General features: G+C 47.0%; 1 protein-coding gene across 1 annotated transcript in view; it reads left to right on the forward strand.

Moving 5' to 3' along the window:
* The window catches only part of SPG11 (SPG11 vesicle trafficking associated, spatacsin), a 189,878-nt gene that overhangs the window by 143,731 nt on the left and 27,198 nt on the right, over window positions 1–18,949 (forward strand). The window contains 3 exon segments of the mRNA XM_030189824.1: window positions 2,459–2,596; window positions 4,590–4,723; window positions 8,544–8,651. Of these exon segments, the coding sequence (XP_030045684.1) occupies window positions 2,459–2,596; window positions 4,590–4,723; window positions 8,544–8,651 (380 nt within the window).

The following is an 18,949-nucleotide window of genomic DNA, read 5'->3' on the forward strand; positions in this document are numbered from 1 at the left end:
CCACCCTCACCTTCCCATCTCTCATCTGCATGTCCCAACACCTCCACCCTCACCTTCCCATCTCTCATCTGCATGTCCCAACACCTCCACCCTCACCTTCCCATCTCTCATCTGCATGTCCCAACACCTCCACCCCCACCTTCCCACCTCTCATCTGCATGTCCCAATACCTCCACCCTCACCTTCCCATCTCTCATCTGCATGTCCCAACACCTCCACCCTCACCTTCCCACCTCTCATCTGCATGTCCCAACACCTCCACCCTCACCTTCCCATCTCTCATCTGCATGTCCCAACACCTCCACCCTCACCTTCCCACCTCTCATCTGCATGTCCCAACACCTCCACCCTCACCTTCCCATCTCTCATCTGCATGTCCCAACACCTTCACACCCACCTTTCCACCTCTCATCTGCATGTCCCAACACCTCCACCCTCACCTTCCCACCTCTCATCTGCATGTCCCAACACCTCCACCCTCACCTTCCCATCTCTCATCTGCATGTCCCCAACACCTCCACCCTCACCTTCCCACCTCTCATCTGCATGTCCCAACACCTCCACCCTCACCTTCCCACCTCTCATCTGCATGTCCCAACACCTCCACCCTCACCTTCCCACCTCTCATCTGCATGTCCCAACACCTCCACCCTCACCTTCCCACCTCTCATCTGCATGTCCCAACACCTCCACCCTTACCTTCCCACCTCTCATCTGCATGTCCCAACACCTCCACCCTCACCTTCCCACCTCTCATCTGCATGTCCCAACACCTCCACCCTCACCTTCCCATCTCTCATCTGCATGTCCGAACACCTCCACCCTCACCTTCCCACCTCTCATCTGCATGTCCCAACACCTCCACCCTCACCTTCCCACCTCTCATCTGCATGTCCCAACACCTCCACCCTCACCTTCCCATCTCTCATCTGCATGTCCCAACACCTCCACCCTCACCTTCCCACCTCTCATCTGCATGTCCCAACACCTCCACCCTCACCTTCCTATCTCTCATCTGCATGTCCCAACACCTCCACCCTCACCTTCCCATCTCTCATCTGCATGTCCCAACACCTCCACCCTCACCTTCCCATCTCTCATCTGCATGTCCCAACACCTCCACCCTCACCTCTCATCTGCAGGTTCTAGCAAGACTCTGTTACATGTACCTGCTATTCTTTGTGTTGTGTTACTTGAGCAATTTGTTTATTACATGCTTTTGGTATTAAAGTGTCAGCAGTCTGACTGGTAGAAGCCTTTGTTTCCAGTATCATCTCTATGCTGATGACACCCAGCTGTATCTCTCCACACCAGACATCACCGCAGAGACCCAGGCAAAGCTATCAGCCTGCTTATCCGACATTGCTGCCTGGATGTCCAACCGCCACCTGAAACTGAACATGTTCAAGACCGAGCTCATCGTCTTTCCACCAAAACCCACGTCTCCTCTTCCTCCACTTTCTATCTCAGTTGATAACACCCTCATCCTCCCCATCTCATCTGCCCGCAACCTCGGAGTCATCTTTGACTCCTCCCTCTCCTTCTCTGCGCATATCCAGCAGATAGCCAAGACCTGTCGCTTCTTCCTCTTCAACATCAGCAAAATTCGCCCTTTCCTCTCTGAACACACCACCCGAACTCTCGTCCACGCTCTCATTACCTCTCGCCTTGACTACTGCAACTTACTCCTCACCGGCCTCCCACTTAGCCACCTATCCCCCCTTCAATCTGTTCAGAACTCTGCTGCACGTCTTATATTCCGCCAGAACTGATATACTCATATCACCCCTCTCCTCAGGTCACTTCACTGGCTTCCAATCAGATACCGCATTCAGTTCAAGCTTCTCTTCTTACCTACAAATGTACTCAGTCTGCAGCCCCTCATTACCTCTCTACCCTCATCTCCCCTTACATTCCCGCCCGAAACCTCCGTTCACAGGATAAATCCCTCCTCTCATTACCCTTCTCCACCACCGCCAACTCCAGGCTCCGCTCATTCTGCCTCGCCTCACCCTATGCTTGGAACAACCTTCCCAAGCCCTTACGCTAAGCCCCCTCCTTGCCCATCTTCAAGTCTTTGCTTAAAGCCCACCTCTTCAATGCTGCGTTCGGCACCTAACCCTTACCGTTCAGTGAATCAAGACTGCCCCAATTTGACTGCCCCTATCAGACTGACTGTTCACGTGTCCTTTAGATCGTAAGCTCTTTGAGCAGGGACTGTCCTTCTATGTTAAATTGTACAGCGCTGCGTAACCCTAGTAGTGCTTTAGAAATGTTAAGTAGTAATATCACGCTTGATGAGTTATAGTTCCTTACAGAAGAACAGGCTTTCTACCAGCGTTTTCTCTGTGTCTATGTGAGTTGCAAGGCACAAATAGTTTTTCTCTGGCTCATTTCAGCAGTATAAGAATTCTCATTTTGTAAAACATAATTTGCTTTCACCCTTCTTTTTGATTAGGGCATAAACAAGACTTCAACCCAGGACGTGAGAAGCAGACTTTCCAGCAGCTGGCTAAACTGTGTGCAGATCCCACACTGGTGGGCTTTCAGGCACTGGAAAAGCTGGGCTCTGTGCCCTATGGGGAGCTTTCTTGCAGTAAGTAGAGGGACCAGGAAGATCTGCATGTAATGGGACATTTAGCTTTACAGAAAGCACAGTGTAATATGGAAGGTGACACTTAGCTGGTCCTGTAAGTACAGAGACCAGGAGAACTTGGACATAATATGACACTTAACTCATATAGTAAGTAGAGAGACCAGGAGAATATACAGTAGCGTCTCAATTATTTGAGTTAATTGGGACCAACAGGTTGTCGGATAACCAAAACGTTTAATACTATGCAAACTCACATTGCATCCTTCATCCCACCCCCCTCCACTAACCAGCCACACTCAGTGCAGCCTCCCTTCCCACCCTCCTGAACAGCAGCCACCTCCTCACTCCCAGATCCCCCTCCAAGCAAGGTAGGTCCCTCTCAGGCCTACTTCTGAAGCCCTGATGGTCCAGCAGTGAGGTCGGAGCAGGAGCATGCTATTCCTTTTAATATGTTGTATTATTTTGGTGTACTTTATTTAGATTTTGTTGGTACATAATAACATCAGTAAACGGATGTGCTAGGGGGAGGCAATTGGTGGATTTGCAGCAGACACACAATGAAGGGGGTCCTATCTTGCTGTATTCAAAAGTGCCCCTACTGCCTCCTGCTGTTCCCCCCCCTTAGCCTGCTCAAACATTTGAGTCACTGAGTGCCTGTGCCCTCCCTTTCTGTCTCTCTCTGTCTTCCCCCTCCCTACTGAGTCCACCTGCAACACAGGATCCTTCTCCTCCTCCTGCTTCTGTGGGTCTCAGTACAAGACCAGGCTTCTAGTCCCATGAGTGGGCATGAGACCCACCTCCTTTCAATCTATCAACCTACTTAAACTGACACTGCCTTCACACCCTCACATGGCCTGGTCCACTTCGGCTGCCGATGCTTGTAGATAAGGCCTTTTTTCCATTGCTGCCTGGATGTCTCAGCGCCATCTGAAACTAAACATGACCAAGACTGAGCTTCTCATCTTTCCCCCTAAACCAACCTCTCCTCCTCCCCCTTTCTCTATTTCTGTGGATAACAATCTCATCCTTCCTGTCTCATCAGCTTGTAACCTTGGGGGTCATCTTCGACTCCTCCCTCTCCTTCTCTGCATATATTCAGCAGACTGCTAAAACCTGTCGTTTCTTTCTCTATAATATCAGCAAGTTTCGCCCTTTCCTTTCTGAGCACACTACCAGAAACCTCATCCACACTTTTATCACCTCTCACTTAGACTATTGCAACTTGGTTCTCACAGGTCTCCCACTTAGCCATCTCTCTCCTCTTCAATCTGTTCAAAATTCTGCTGCACGACTAATATTCCGCCAGTGTCGTTATGCTCATATTAGCCCTCTCCTCAAGTCACTTCACTGGCTTCCTATCCGTTTCCACATACAATTCAAACTCCTCTTATTGACCTATAAGTGCATTCACTCTGCAGCTCCTCAGTACCTCTCCACTCTCATCTCTCCCTACATTCCTCTCCGGGAACTCCGTTCACTGGGTAAATCTCTCTTATCTGCACCCTTCTCCTCCACTGCTAACTCCAGACTCCGTTCCTTTTATCTTGCTGCACCATATTCCTGGAATAGACTTCCTGAGCCAGTACGTCAAGCTCCATCTCTGGCCGTCTTCAAATCTAAGCTAAAAGCCCACCTTTTTGATGCTGCTTTTAACTCCTAACCCTTATTCACTTGTTCAGAACCCTTATTTTATCATCCTCACTTTAATATTCCCTTATCTCTTGTTTGTCCTGTTTGTCTGTCCTAATTAGATTGTAAGCTCTGTGGAGCAGGGACTGTCTCTTCATGTTCAAGTGTACAGTGCTGCGTACATCTAGTAGTGCTATAGAAATGATAAGTAGTAGTAGGTTCACTATGGCTCTGTGTGCAGTAAGGAGAGAGATGAGGAGACTCTTAATTTGGTGGAGGAAGGGACTCTTTTTGGGAAGGAGGGCTGACATAGGGGGGACACTGATGCTATTGTCACACAAACATCTGCTTTTATTTTGTGCAGCTGTGGAGCTCCTGATTTTTGCTCATGATTGTTTCACACTGACCTGTCACCTGGAGGGCATTTCCAGAGTCTTACAGGCAGCTCGTCACTTGACCAGTCATCACCTTTCACCCAATGATGAGCACACGCTTCTGGTAGGTCTCATTTATCACGTGTGTGTCAGTGTTTAAGCACAGGGTATGTACATGTGAGCATGCAAATCTGCGGATGTCTGTGCGTATGTTCCTGCATTGGCTGATTTTGTATTTCCAATCTTAAATCAAGGTGGTCTGCAGTTTTACATGTGCAGAGTAAGACCTTGAGTACCTGAGACAATGAAAGAGAGAAGTGACTTCCCCCAGCACATAGTGTCATCGGGAAGGTTGGGGGGAGGGAGCGGAGGAATGGGATTTCAGCCTTTCCTTCACTGCTCTAATCCAGGGCTTCTGTCAATCCAGTCATCAGTCAGACCATCCAATCTGATTTCTGGGATTTCTAACCCACTTATTCCTGCAACAGGTTTGAAGCGATTTATATTATATCACTGGGAAGTTAAAGTAACATGAAAAAAGAAAAGCCCATAACAAAAGACCACTTTTAATAAGGAGTGGAGGAGTGGCCTAGTGGTTAGGGTGGTGGACTTTGGTCCTGGGGAACTGAGGAACTGAGTTCAATTCCCGGCACAGGCAGCTCCTTGTGACTCTGGGCAAGTCACTTAACCCTCCATTGCCCCATGTAAGCCGCATTGAGCCTGCCATGAGTGGGAAAGCGCAGGGTACAAATGTAACTAACTAACTAAATAAATAAATAAATAATCTTCAGGAACCAGATTTTGTGAACGATAAGACTTGAGTTTGACGGTCAAAGGCAGACTGTTCCAAGTGTGCAACTTGAAAACAAGGATCATGGCTCAAACGGTTTATTTACAGTGAGGGCTCTTGAAAAAGCCTGAGCGAAACGGGTCCGTTGGACCTCACTGTATCAGACACTGATTTGCCAGCAGAAATGGAGCAGTACAGATAAGTGTTTTTCTCTGTTTCATATATTAATTAGCCCGGAAAGGGGTTTAACATTGTTGATTACTATTTCACTGTGAGCTCTAAGCAGTTTCTCCGGTTGAATGAACCAAGTTGAGCCACAGTAGTATCGGCTTTTTCCTCTCACCTTCATATTAAATAGTTGTCTCGTCTAGGTAGTGGTGAGCCCTTAGGTTCTCTGAGGCCCGAAGGACCTCAGAGGACTGCCGCGCACCCCGGATCTTCACCCGCGGCGACCGCCATTCACCGGAGGTTGAGCCCCCAGCTGCAGGCGGCCAGCGGGACTGCTGGAACCGCGGGGTGACGGCCGGCCTGGCTGAACACCAGCAACACAGTCCCGACTGAGTGGCTAGCAGGGACGGCTAGCGCTGCAAAAGCACAGTCTCTGGATGCGGCTAGCAAGGACGGCTAGCTGAAGGAACACAGTCTCTGAGGGTGGCTAGCAAGGACGGCTAGCGGAAGGAACACAGTCTCTGAAGGTGGCTAGCAAGGACGGCTAGCAGGACGAAGAACACAGTCTCTGAGGGTGGCTAGCAAGGACGGCTAGCGAACGGAACACAGTCTCTGAAGGTAGCTAGCAAGGACGGCTAGCAGGACGAAGAACACAGTCTCTGAGGGTGACTAGCAAGGACGGCTAGCGGAAGGAACACAGTCTCTGAGGTGGCGAGCAAGGACGGCTAGCAGGACGAAGAACACAGTCCCTGAAGTGGCTAGCAAGGACGGCTAGCAGGACGAAGAACACAGTCCCTGAAGTGGCTAGCAAGGACGGCTAGCAGGACGAAGAACACAGTCCCTGCCGTGGCTAGCAAGGACGGCTAGCAGGACGAAGAACACAATCCCTGAAGTGGCTAGCAAGGACGGCTAGCAGGACGAAGAACACAATCCCTGAAGTGGCTAGCAAGGACGGCTAGCAGGACGAAGAACACAGTCTCTGCGGTGGCTTCTGACATTTGAAACGGAAGCCCCGAGCCCTCCTTGTTCCGGGGTTTAAATCCCCCGCCCGTCCATCCTCTCCCTGGAGAAGAGCCAATCCCTGTAGCCCTGACAGGCAAGGATGGCCGGGATTGGAGGACCCGCCTCACAGGCGGAGTTCCTCCTGCCATGCACCAATCCGGCGCAAGGGGGCGGGACTTGCAATCCTCTCAGCTCCGGTCGGGGAGACAACGACGCCGCCGCCATCTTGGCCGGCGTCCTCCCTTCCCTGGGGCCGGCGTTCGTTCCCGCGGGTCGCCAGCCTTGGGCCGCCCCGCGGAAGTGCCGGCCCCGTCGGCGGCCTGTCTCTGCCGCACCGGGGCCCGCGGCCCCCGCCGACCATCGCTCCCCGCCGCGGGAGCACTGGTAAGGTCCCAAAACGGGACAATAGTTGCAACTTTGCGTTTACAAGAGCAGAGTCATTTTTCAGTGTGCGTGCATACGATTCACACTGGGTTTTATTGTATAACGTACTTTACACGTGGCCATTTCCTGGGGGAGCCCTTACTGCCTCGATTGTCGCCTTCTAAGCCCCCAGTGTGTGGTGGGGGCAGCACTACCCCCGGCTCCTTTGCTAGGCTAGCGATAGTGCCAGATTGGCGCATAACAAGCCTGTGTTAGGCTTCCAGACTTTGGTAAAAGGTCCCCTGAGGTTGTTTTTCCTCTTGTACCTGAATCCACCTTAAAAGGAGCACTTTCTGAATTCTTCATGTCAACAAGTACCGTCACTTGTTTTCTTGGCGCTGGTTACGGCTTTAAATTTCTGATAAGCACTGGCGTTTGTTCCTTTATCGGAACTGCGGATTAAACTCTGCGTTTCTGCTATAGCGCTGTGAGTATTCCCCACTCCTTCACTTCTGCTGTTTTAGCTGCTCTGGGTAATAGTCTAGGCTCTGTTTACTAAGCTGCGTTATAGGCAAGTTAGCATTTTTAACACGCATTAACCATGTACGTGCCTTAGTAAAGAGGGCCCTTAGTGTTTTTTGACTGCAAGATTTTTTTGCTGTGTTGACATTTTAATAATCCGTACTTCACTTTTCACTCTAACATGACCACAGTTTTCATGGCATGTGAATGTGTTTCAGGCATGTTTTATTAATACAGTTTTACATAAGTCCTGTTGCATTTCCCACATATGTGGTGTTACTGCTGTTTGCCCCCACCAAATAAGCTTTTGCCATATTCCTCTTTCCACTCGTTTTTTTTTCTCCCATTAGTTTTCATTTTGCCAGTTGTTTGTTTTTGTTGTTACTGCATTCGTATTTATTTTGTATATTTGATATACCGCAAAATTGAGCCTGAGTAGGTTAACACCATGACTAAAGTCTCAAAGCAGTACTGATAAAGTATGGCAAAGGGAACGCCAATTTTTAAAAAGGTTCCAGAGGAGGTCCGGGAAATTATAGACCAGTGAGCCTGATGTGGGTGCCAGGCAAAATGGTAGAGACTATTACGATCCTAGGTCGGCTGCCACCCGGGGTGGACCTCCCCCCCCCCCCCAGCGCATCAAAACACCCCACCCCACCCCGGGTGCACGCCACTGCAGGGGTGCAGAGAGCGGCTGCGTGCCTGTCAGCTCCACTGGCTCCCTGCTCCCTCTGCCCCGGAACAGGAAGTAACTTGTTCCGGGGCAGAGGGAGCAGGGAACCAGTGGAGCCGACAGGCGCGCGGCCGCTCTCTGCACCCCTCCAGCGGTGTGCACCCGGGGCGGACTGCCCCACCCGCCCTGCCCTTGGTACGCCGCTGACTATTATAAAGAACAAATTACAGAACATACTCATCTTGATATCGGCCATGTCATATCCAGTTTAAGGAGAGAGTTCATACCTACCTTGTATCTGCTGCTTTACTGTAAAATGGGCAGTTTGGGAACCCTCTGTTCCCATTTTCATTGCTGAGGGTGTTATAAAGTGGGGCAGGATGGGATTCTCTTCCGTTCTGTCACTGCTGCTCATTGTGTTTTTAGGTTCGTCTTCTCACTGGCATCGGAAGGTACAACGACATGAGTTACATCTTTGACATCTTGCATAAGAAACACCACTTTGAAGTTCTGATGAGGAAGAAGCTGGACTCCGTAAGTGCAAAATGTTTTGACATTTCTTAGGCTCCTGAAATCTGTGCCATTAACATAGGCCTCAACTGAATGTAATTTTTACCTAGTGCTGTTTCACAAATTTTAATTTGGTTCTTTAATAAAATGAACAAGTTCATACGAGAAAGGGGGGGGGGAGCAAGAAGAGCCTAAGAGAGATGACCTTTAAAAGTGAAGGAGGGCAGGGGTTAAAAGACTGCAAGAGGGGTTCCTGGGGAGAGGGGTGAGAAAGGAGAGAAGAGGAAGGAACACATAAGAGACAGAGGGAAGAGAACAAGAGGGTCTCTGAGAAGGGAAGAGCAAGAGAAGTTTGTTAAGAGGGCAGTGAATGGGAGAGAGGGTCCAGGCTGATGGGAAAAAGCACGTGCAGGTTAACTTCTGAGAAAGGAAGAGAGACGGTAGTGGGCCTGGGAGAGTAAGTGTGAAAGGTAGAGAGCACAAGTGACCATTACTGGATCAGGCTTTGAGAGAATCAAATCTGTCTCTTTGAGAGAGAGAGACTTTAAAAGCCTTAAAACTACTACTACTACTTATCATTTCTATAGCGCTACTAGACGTACGCAGCGCTGTCCACTTGAACATGAAGAGACAGTCCTGCTCAAGAGAGCTTACAGTCTAATTAGGACAGACAAACAGGACAAATAAGAGACAAGGGAATATTAAAAGTGAGGAGGAAGTTTGAGCGAGAACGGCAATGGTTGTGTGAAAGCAGAAGGTAAGGGCCTGTGATCGAGACAGAGCAATGGATGTGTGAGGAAAGCCAGTGAGAAAGGAGGAATAGCTGTATATGTGGTGAAGAGGGAAGTGGGTGTATTTGTGCAAGATAATGATGCGTAAGAGCAAAGATGTCCCCTAACAGGCCTAGGCTTCAAGCTTCCTAGCGAACTCTGTTGCACATATATGGGAATTTTGTATCGGTGCCATTGCAGAGGCCATCTCAGTTCCTTATGTAGCTGTGAACAGAGAAGCCAGCATATAGAACATCTAGGATCACAGTAAAAGATTAATATATGGAACCAAAGACCAGTTGATGCTGAATAAAGCTGTCGATAGCATCCCACTCTCTCGGAAAATAAACAACCTTGAATTGTAGAGAGTGAATCCCCGACTGACCAAAGTGTGACTGCTCAGCATTTGGCTTTTGTTGTTTTTTTATTGGTAAAACTGCGACCAGTAAAGAGTTTGATATTACACGTCCTATTTAAAACTTCACACCTAGCAGGTTTTTAAAATCATGATTTGCAAGAAGGATTAGTTATAAGTGCTAAGATTGGTGTATTAAAATCTTTTAGTTTTCTCATCCATCCACCCACCTAGTTTAAGAACATAAGCCTTACCATACTGGGACAACTGAAAGTCCATCAAACCCAGTATCCTGTTTCCAACAGTGGCCAATCCAGTTCACAAGCATGTGGCAAGTTCCCAGAATAGTACAATACATTTAAGCTGCTTATCCTAGAATATGCAGTGGATTTTCCCACATCCATCTTAATAATGGCTTATGGACTTTTCTCTTAGGAAATTATCCAAACCTTTTTTTAAACCCTGCTAAGCTAACTGTTTTTACCACATTCTCTGACAACAAATTCCAGACTTTAATTATACTTTGAGTGAAGTCTTCTTCCCCCTCCCCCATCCCACAAAAAAGCTTCCTGGTGTCTAGTGGCCCCCCCTACAACTTGAAGCCCAAGGCCCCCACCCCAACCCGGAACAATGCCATTTCTCTCAAGGGAGGAAGGTGAATAGTGGAGTGCCACAGGGATCTGTAGTGGGACCAGTGCTATTTAACAGATGATCTGGAAATCAGAATGACAAGTGAGGTGATTAAATTCAAGGTTCTTAAAACACATGAGTTCTGGCAAGATCCGAAAACAGTACAATTTTATGCTGCTTATCCTAGAAATAAGCAGTAGATTTTCCCCAAGTCCATCTTAATAATGGCTTATGGACTTTTCTTTAGAAAACTATCCAAACAACGGTGGAGGGGGCGGAGCAAGATGGCGGCAGCAAACATCTCCTCGCGAGTAACATCTGGTAGTTAGCAGGAGCACAAACCCTTTCTCTATTACCTAAAAAATTTTGTCTTTACCTCTAAAGAAATATGCCGCATACAAAGAGAAAGGCGTTTGTTAGAGCTGCGGCCCAAGCAGCTCTAACTTCTACACCTACCCAGCAGACGCTCGACAGTTTTCTCGCGAGAACCGCGACGACGGCGTTCGGAGGTCCCGCTGAGTTTACAGCGCCAGGAGAGGCTGACCTCTTGGGACAGGATATTTCGTTGTCCCCTCCAACGCGGTCTCAACCGCCACAACCGACTGGGGCCGATTATGGAGGCGACCCGCAAAACCGCGATGACGGCGTAGCGGCGAGTCAAATGGGCTCCATAGCGATTTCCCCAGTCGAAGCCTGTGTTTCATCTAAGGCTCAGAAAGTGCCGGTATCACTCGAGGCTATATGGGAGACACTTCAGACGGTCTTAACCTCAACTAGCAAGATCGACTCTCTTGTGAGTAACGTTCAGACTTTGTCTAAAGACCTTATTGCAATGAAAAGTGAAGTCTCAGAAAGAATGAAACATTTATCTGATGAAAATGTAAAAATGAAAGAAGTTTCGGCAAAGCTTATACAAGATAACACATTGATTCATACCAGATTGGAGTATTTTGAAAACTACAACAGGAGGCTCAATTTGCGTTTGTTGAATTTTCCAAGAACTTTAGTTTATTCCCCTTTAGATATTTTCAAACGATATTGATGGAAAATTTGAAATTCACAGAAGATAAAATAACTCCACTTAACAAAGTATATTATCTGCCAGCAAGAAAATTGAAAGATGGCCCCCAGGAACTATTGCAAACAGAACCTGATTTAAATGTTTCAGAATTATTAGAATCATCCTTGACTGAAAAAAACTGAAAGACAAACTCTTTTAGTATCTTTTATTTTTCAACAGGACCTGGAACTGGTTAGAAAAACTGCATTAAAGCATTTACAAATCCCATTTTATGGGAAAAAAGTACTAGTTTTTCCAGATGTCATTAAACAGACTCAGGCTAGAAGGAAAGAGTTTTTTAGTATTAAGATCTGCAACATTAGCCTTGGGAGCCTCTTTTAATCTTAACTATCCGTGTAAATGCAATGTGAAATATTTAGGGGTCAAATATGTATTTTTTCTTCCTGAGCATTTGAAACAGTTTATTTTACAGAAAAAGGTTTTATAAATTTATGTTGGAGTTTAGTAAGTCTGATTAGCCTTGGAAAAAGAGACTAATGGAAAAGTTAAATGCGCGGTATATACTGTTAAGCCTTTACCTATATTTTTGTAAGATTCTTGAAACTAATCTCCTGAGTAGTACTAAGACCCAGCCCCTTCAATTTGGGGTCTAATACAAGTTGACAATTTATAATTTCCTTATTTAATTTTTTCTTTAAAGAAAATTGCCTGTAATTTGTTAAACTGCTTTACTTGTTCAAGATATATTCTTGTAAATTTAATGAAAATGATAAATAAAGAAATAAAAAAAAAAAGAAAACTATCCAAACCTTTTTAAACCCCGCTAAGCTAACTGCTTTTACCACATTCTCTGGCAACGAATTCCAGAGTTTAGTTACATGTTGAGTGAAGAAATATTTTCTCCGATTCGTTTAATTTGCTGCTACTTAGCTTCATTGCGTATTTTTTGGAAAGAGTAAACAAGAGATTCACGTCTACCCTTTCCACTCCACTCATTATTTTAAAGACCTCTATCATGTCTTCCCTCAGCCATCTCTTCTCCAAGCTGAAGAGCCCTAGATGCTTCAGCCTTTCCTCACAGGGAAATTGTACCATCCCCTTTATCATTTTGCTCACCCTGTACCTTTTCTTATTCCTCTCGCTTACACCAGTGTTTCCCAAGTCCAGTCCTGGAGACCCCCTTGCTAGTCAAGTTTTCAGAATATCTACAATGAATATGCATGAACTTGATTTGCATACACTGCCTCTATTATATGCAGATCTCTTGTATACATATTCATTGTGGATAGTCTGAAAACCTGACTGGCAAGGAGTGATCCAGGACCGGATTTGGAAAACACTGGCTTAGACTATTGCAGCTTGCTTCTCACAGGTCTCCCACTAAACCCTCTCTCTCCTTCAATCTGTTCAGAGCTCTGCTGCATGACTTATATTCCGCCAGGGTCGTTATGTTCATATTAGCCCTCTCCTCAAGTCACTTCACTGGCTTCCTATCCGTTTCCGCATACAGTTCAAACTCCTCTTATTGACCTACAAGTGCATTCACTCTGCAGCTCCTCAGTACCTCTCCACTCTCATCTCTCCCTACATTCCTCCCCGAGAACTCCGTTCACTGGGTAAAAATCTCATATCTGCACCCTTCTCCTCCACTGCTAACTCCAGACTCCGTTCCTTTTATCTTGCTGCACCATACGCCTGGACTAGAGTTCCTGAGTCAGTATGTCAAGCCCTGTCTATGGCCGTCTTCAAATCTAGGCTAAAAGTCCACCTTTTTGAGGCTGCTTTAACTCCTAGACCCTATTCACTTGTTCAGTCCCCAGGTCTGTTTTATCAATTCCACCTTAAGTAATTCCCTTATCCCTTATTTGTCCTGATTAGATTGTAAGCTCTGTCGAGCAGGAAACTGTCTCTTAAATGTTCAAGTGTATAATGCTGTGTACGTCTACATAAGTACATAAGTAGTGCCATACTGGGAAAGACCAAAGGTCCATCTAGCCCAGCATCCTGTCACCGACAGTGGCCAATCCAGGTCAAGGGCACCTGGCACGCTCCCCAAACGTAAAAACATTCCAGACAAGTTATACCTAAAAATGCGGAATTTTCCAAGTCCATTTAATAGCGGTCTATGGACTTGTCCTTTAGGAATCTATCTAACCCCTTTTTAAACTCCGTCAAGCTAACCGCCCGTACCACGTTCTCCGGCAACGAATTCCAGAGTCTAATTACACGTTGGGTGAAGAAAAATTTTCTCCGATTCGTTTTAAATTTACCACACTGTAGCTTCAACTCATGCCCTCTAGTCCTAGTATTTTTGGATAGCGTGAACAGTCTAGTAGCACTATAGAAATGATAAGTAAGTAGTAGTTGTTGAATTCTGTTATATGTAGTGGCCAGAATTTCATACAGTACCTGAGGTATGGTCGCACTGTGGAGCAATACACAGGCATTATAGTAATCTCAATGTTGTGCTCTATTGCTTTCTTAATTCCTAACATTCTACTTGCTTTCTTAGCTGCCACAGAGGGTTTCAACATATCTCAGTGATGACACCTAAATCCATTTCCTGGGTATTGACTCCTCATATGAGAACCTTTTCATAATGTCGCTTTGTAGTTTGGGTTCCTACATGCATCAATTTGCAGTTACTGACATTAAATGCCATCTAAGGAACCAACACACACAGAAGGTGTTCTCTCCACAGGAAAACAGCAAAGCAAAGGAAACAGTGGATCCAAAAAAGTCCTCTCACGAGTGGTGTCTCCTTAAACAAGGTCTTTATTTCAAATCAATGAAACAACGACCCGACACAAATCGTGTTTCGGCCGTAAAGGCCTGAGTCAGGGGTCTATAAATAAACATATATATGTTTTTATTTATGTGTGTTACACATGAGATTTACACGTTTGTACTGATTTTATATTTATGCTTATTTATAGACCCCTGATGCAGGCCTTTACGGCCGAAACATGAATTCGTGTCGGGTCATTGTTTTATTGATTTGAAATAAAGACCTTGTTTAAGGAGACACCACTCGTGAGAGGACTTTTTTGGATCCACTGTTTCCTTTGATTAAATGCCATCTGCCATTTGCATGCCAGTCTCCCTGATGGTTCGCACCCAAAGCAGAAACAAAGTTTTCTTGACTAATAAGAAGTTATGAGGATCATAGTTGCCCAGATTTGTTTTTTTTTTCTCCTTTTTTTGAGATCATCTTTGTTTTTGGAGTAGAGGCGTGGCCTAATGGTTAGTGCAGCGTTCGATTCCTGCTGCTGCCTGATGGTCGGCAGTGGGTTGAGATCCTGGAGAACCAAGTTCAATTCCCTCTGCAACTCCGTGCAACATGGACAAGTCACTTAGCCCTTCGTTGCCCCAGGTACAATATATAAGTTGGATTGTCAGCCCATTAGGGACAGTGCAAAAGTTGTAATAGAAGTTGTAAACCGCATAGTCATCTCAGGGGTCACTGGAGAATAAGCAGACAGGAGATCCTCTCCCCTTCCGGGAAGAGAGCATGCAACGCTAGCTTGCTCCGAGTCCCTCTCGTCAACAGTATCGAGTAAGATGCGAAAACATCTACTATTGCATAATGCCCCACTTTCATGGAACACAGTGATGAGGAATAGCTCCCCCCTCCTCCCCCGATTTCACCTATAATTGCACTGAATGGTTTCTGATGTTTGAACAAAATATAATATTAGACAAAGGGAACCTGAGTAAATACATAACCCAGTTGTTAAATTACTAAGGAATACATTTTTCCAACACCTATATCACCTTTGTGGAAAGGTACCTGCCCCCTCAACTTACAACTGGTTGGACCTTTAGGAGCAATAAGTACAACCAAACATTTCCTATAATTTTATATAAGATATTGAGGCTGATTTTCAAAGCACATAGACTTACAAAGTTACGTAGGTTACTGCTTTGAAAATGAGCAGCATTATGACATAAGTTCAAGTTTGGATGTTTTCACTTACATTTAAGTTTAAGTTTTTGAAGACTTACGTTTACTGATTTGGATTAACTGGGGACATGATTATATTATCTTTGAATTTTGTCTGTACTGTGTAATTCCGCCTGATTGAGATGGTGTCTTTCTATCTGATACACATTGGATCATTTTAGAGATAATGCGAAATATAAGACACTTGTAGTATAGTAGTGGGGGTTAATTTAAAAAACCCACATAGGTTTTTGTGAGTTATGAATGTTTTAAATAAGAATAAATAGGTATCAGTGTTTAACGTTTGATTTGTCTGACACGATCTGCCCCTAGTGAAGCCATGCTGCCTCGGGTCCTGCAGTCCATTCGATTCGAGAAACCTCATGTTCCTCCGCTTTAGAAGTGTTTCAATTAGTTTACTCACCACCGAGGTCGGACTGACAGGTCTGTAATTCCCACCTCCTCCTTACTTCCACTCTTGTTCAGAGGGACACATCCGCACATTCTCCAGTCCTCCGGGACCACTAAGGAGCTGCCAGAATCCGAGTTCCTTGAGCACCCGGATGTATCCCCTCAGGCCCCATCGCTTTGTCTACTTTTAGTTTAGCTAGCTCCTCACGAACACAGTTCTTTCTCAGTCTACCATACATCTATTCCCATCTGCATTTGTTTTCTGCAGTCCTTCCCCAACCTTTAATCCATGAATACAGATTAGAAATAATTGTTAATCAGTTCAGCTTTATCCTTATCAGCTTAAACATGTTACTCCCCCTCAGCTTTGATCCTTATAGTGCTATTATGACACTTCCTCCTGTCGCTTATATATCTGAAAAAAGGTCTTGTCCCCCAATTTTACCGTATCGGCTATCTTTTGTTCCATTTGCCTCTTCACTTTCCTAACAGCTTTTCCAGCTTCCTTTAGTCCTGGAAAAGCTAAGGGAAGCTGGAAAAGTTATTAGGAAAGCGAAGAGGCAATGGAAGAAAAGATAGCCAATCTGGTGTGCAATTCTGGAGACCGGACCTACAGAAAGATATAAGCAGGATGGAATCGGTCCAGAGGACGACTACAAAAATTGGTAAGTGAAGGGGGGCAGACTCAAGAAAAATGTCAGGAAGAATTTCTTCACGGAGAGAGTGGTGGATGCTTGGAATGCCCTCCCACGGGAGGTAGTGGAAATGAAAACGGTAACGGAATTCAAACATGCGTGGGATAAACATAAAGGAATCCGTTCAAAAGGAACGGATCCTAAGGAGCTTAGCCAAGATTGGGGTGGCAGAGCCGGTGGCGGGAGGCGGGGATGGTGCTGGGCAGACTTATACGGTCTGTGCTAGGGCTGGTGGTTGGGCGGCGGGGATAGTGCTGGGCAGACTTATACGGTCTGTGCCAGAGCTGGTGGTTTGGAGGCAGGGATAATGCTAGGCAGACTTATACGGTCTGTGCCAGAGCCGGTGGTTGGGAGGCGGGGATGGTGGTTGGGAGGTGGGGATAGTGCTGGGCAGACTTATACGGTCTGTGCCAGAGATGGTGGTGGGAGGAGGGGCTGGTGGTTGGGAGGCGGGGATAGTGCTAGGCAGACTTATAGGGTCTGTGCCAGAGCTGGTGGTGGGAGGCGGGGATAGTGCTGGGCAGACTTATACGGTCCGTGCCCTGAAAATGACAGATACAAATCAAGGTAAGGTATACACAAAAAGTAGCACATATGAGTTTATCTTGTTGGGCAGACTGGATGGACTGTGCAGGTCTTTTTCTGCCCTCATCTACTATGTTACTATGAGGCATATTTTCAAAGCACTTTGGGAGGCTAAGTTCCATAGGTTTCTATGGAACTTTGGGAGGCTAAGTGCTTTGAAAATGAGCATTTATGTCTCCATCATAAAACATATTAAGGACAGGCTTATGAACCGCACATATGGAAGAAGCACTGTGGGGTTAAACTGGAAAAGAGGGAAAGGAAAATGTATCTATATCGGAGTGATATACAGACCACCCTCACAGTCGGAGGAAATGGCAGGGACTTAATTGAAGACATCCGCAAGAGAGCTAGGAAGGGGAAGTACTACTGATAGGTGACTTCAATATGCCGGATGTTGATTGGGGCGTCCCGGCTGCGGGGTTGCCTGGAAGCAAAGAGATCTTAGATTCCCTACTGGAAGACTTGTTCCAGCAGTGGGTGACGGAACCGACGTGGGATGGAGCTGTTCTAGACCTCGTGCTTACGAATGGAGAGTACGTTTTTGACGTCAAGGTGGCAGACCATTTGGCATCTAGTGATCATCGTATGGTATGGTTCAATATCCTATATAATAATTCTCACCACCAACATTCTAATGTGTCTGCCTGTGTCCGTGGCTCCTTCGGAGTTGCTGAGCTAGGCTCCGTAGCCAGGCTGACGTCACTTACAGCTGATTCCCAGGCGCTGGTGCTCCCCCGCTGCCGGATCGCTGTTCAAAATGGCTGCCGATACTTACAAGGGCAGCCTCCAAGACTTCAGCAGAAGTCTCGCGAGTCCGCCATTGGAAGTCTTGGAAGCCATTTTGAACAGCGATCCGGCAGCGGGGGAGCACCAGCGCCAGCAGTGGGCAGGCAGGACCAGGGATCTTTCCTGCCTGCCCCGAAGAATTGGTTACACAACCTGGGTGGGAGGGGCAGGTGAGAGAGCAGGGTCATTGGACATGGGTGGCTGGAGGGGGGGCAGGGGAGAGGAGGGTTGTTGGACAGGGGTGGCTGGAGGGGGGCAGGGGAGAGGAGGGTCATTGGACATGGGTGGCTGGAGGGGGGGCAGGGAGAGAGTAGGGTCGCTGGACATGGGTGGCTGCAGGGGGGGCAGGAGAGAGTAGGGTCATTGTTTGATGTGCGCTCCCTGCCACTTGCTCTGCGTGTTTCCCTACTCCTCCCTCTGCCTGGGAATCAGCTGTGAGTGACGTCAGCCTGGGTGGCTGGAGGGGGGGCAGGGGAGAGAGGAGGGTCGCTGGACATGGGTGGCTGCAGGGGGGGTCAGGGGGAGGGTCGCTGGACATGGGTGGCTGCAGGGGTGTCAGGGGGAGAGGAGGGTCGCTGGACATGGGTGGTTGCAGGGGGGGCAGGGTAGAGGAGGGTCGCTGGACATGGGCGGCTGGAGGGAGGGGGTGAGGGGGGTCCTGAGACCATAGAGGGTGGGGGTGGAAGGGGGGCCTCAGACCATAAAGGGAGGGGGGAGGGGGGCACACACTCACTCACTCTCTGTCTCTCACATACACTCTCTCTGACACACTCTCTGTCTATCATACTCTCCATCTCTCACACACACTCTCTCTCAAGCATACACTCCGAGGAAAACCTTGCTAGCGCCCGTTTCATTTCTGACAGAAACGGGCCTTTTTTACTAGTTAAAACAGAAGAGAGGGCTCACTAGAGATTGATGGTCCTGGATTTCAAAGGAACTAACTTTGCCGAGGTGGGGAAATTTCTCAAGGAACAGTTAGTGGGATGGGAACAGCTGAAAGATGTAGAACAGCAATGGACAAGACTGAAAGGAGGTATATTAAAGGCAACTAACCTTTATGTTAGAAAAATTACATAAAAGTAAGAGGAAAAGAAGGCCTCTCTGGTACGCGAATGTAGTA

The sequence above is a fragment of the Microcaecilia unicolor genome, chromosome 1 (genome assembly GCF_901765095.1).
Source record: "Microcaecilia unicolor chromosome 1, aMicUni1.1, whole genome shotgun sequence".
Taxonomy (NCBI): domain Eukaryota; kingdom Metazoa; phylum Chordata; class Amphibia; order Gymnophiona; family Siphonopidae; genus Microcaecilia; species Microcaecilia unicolor.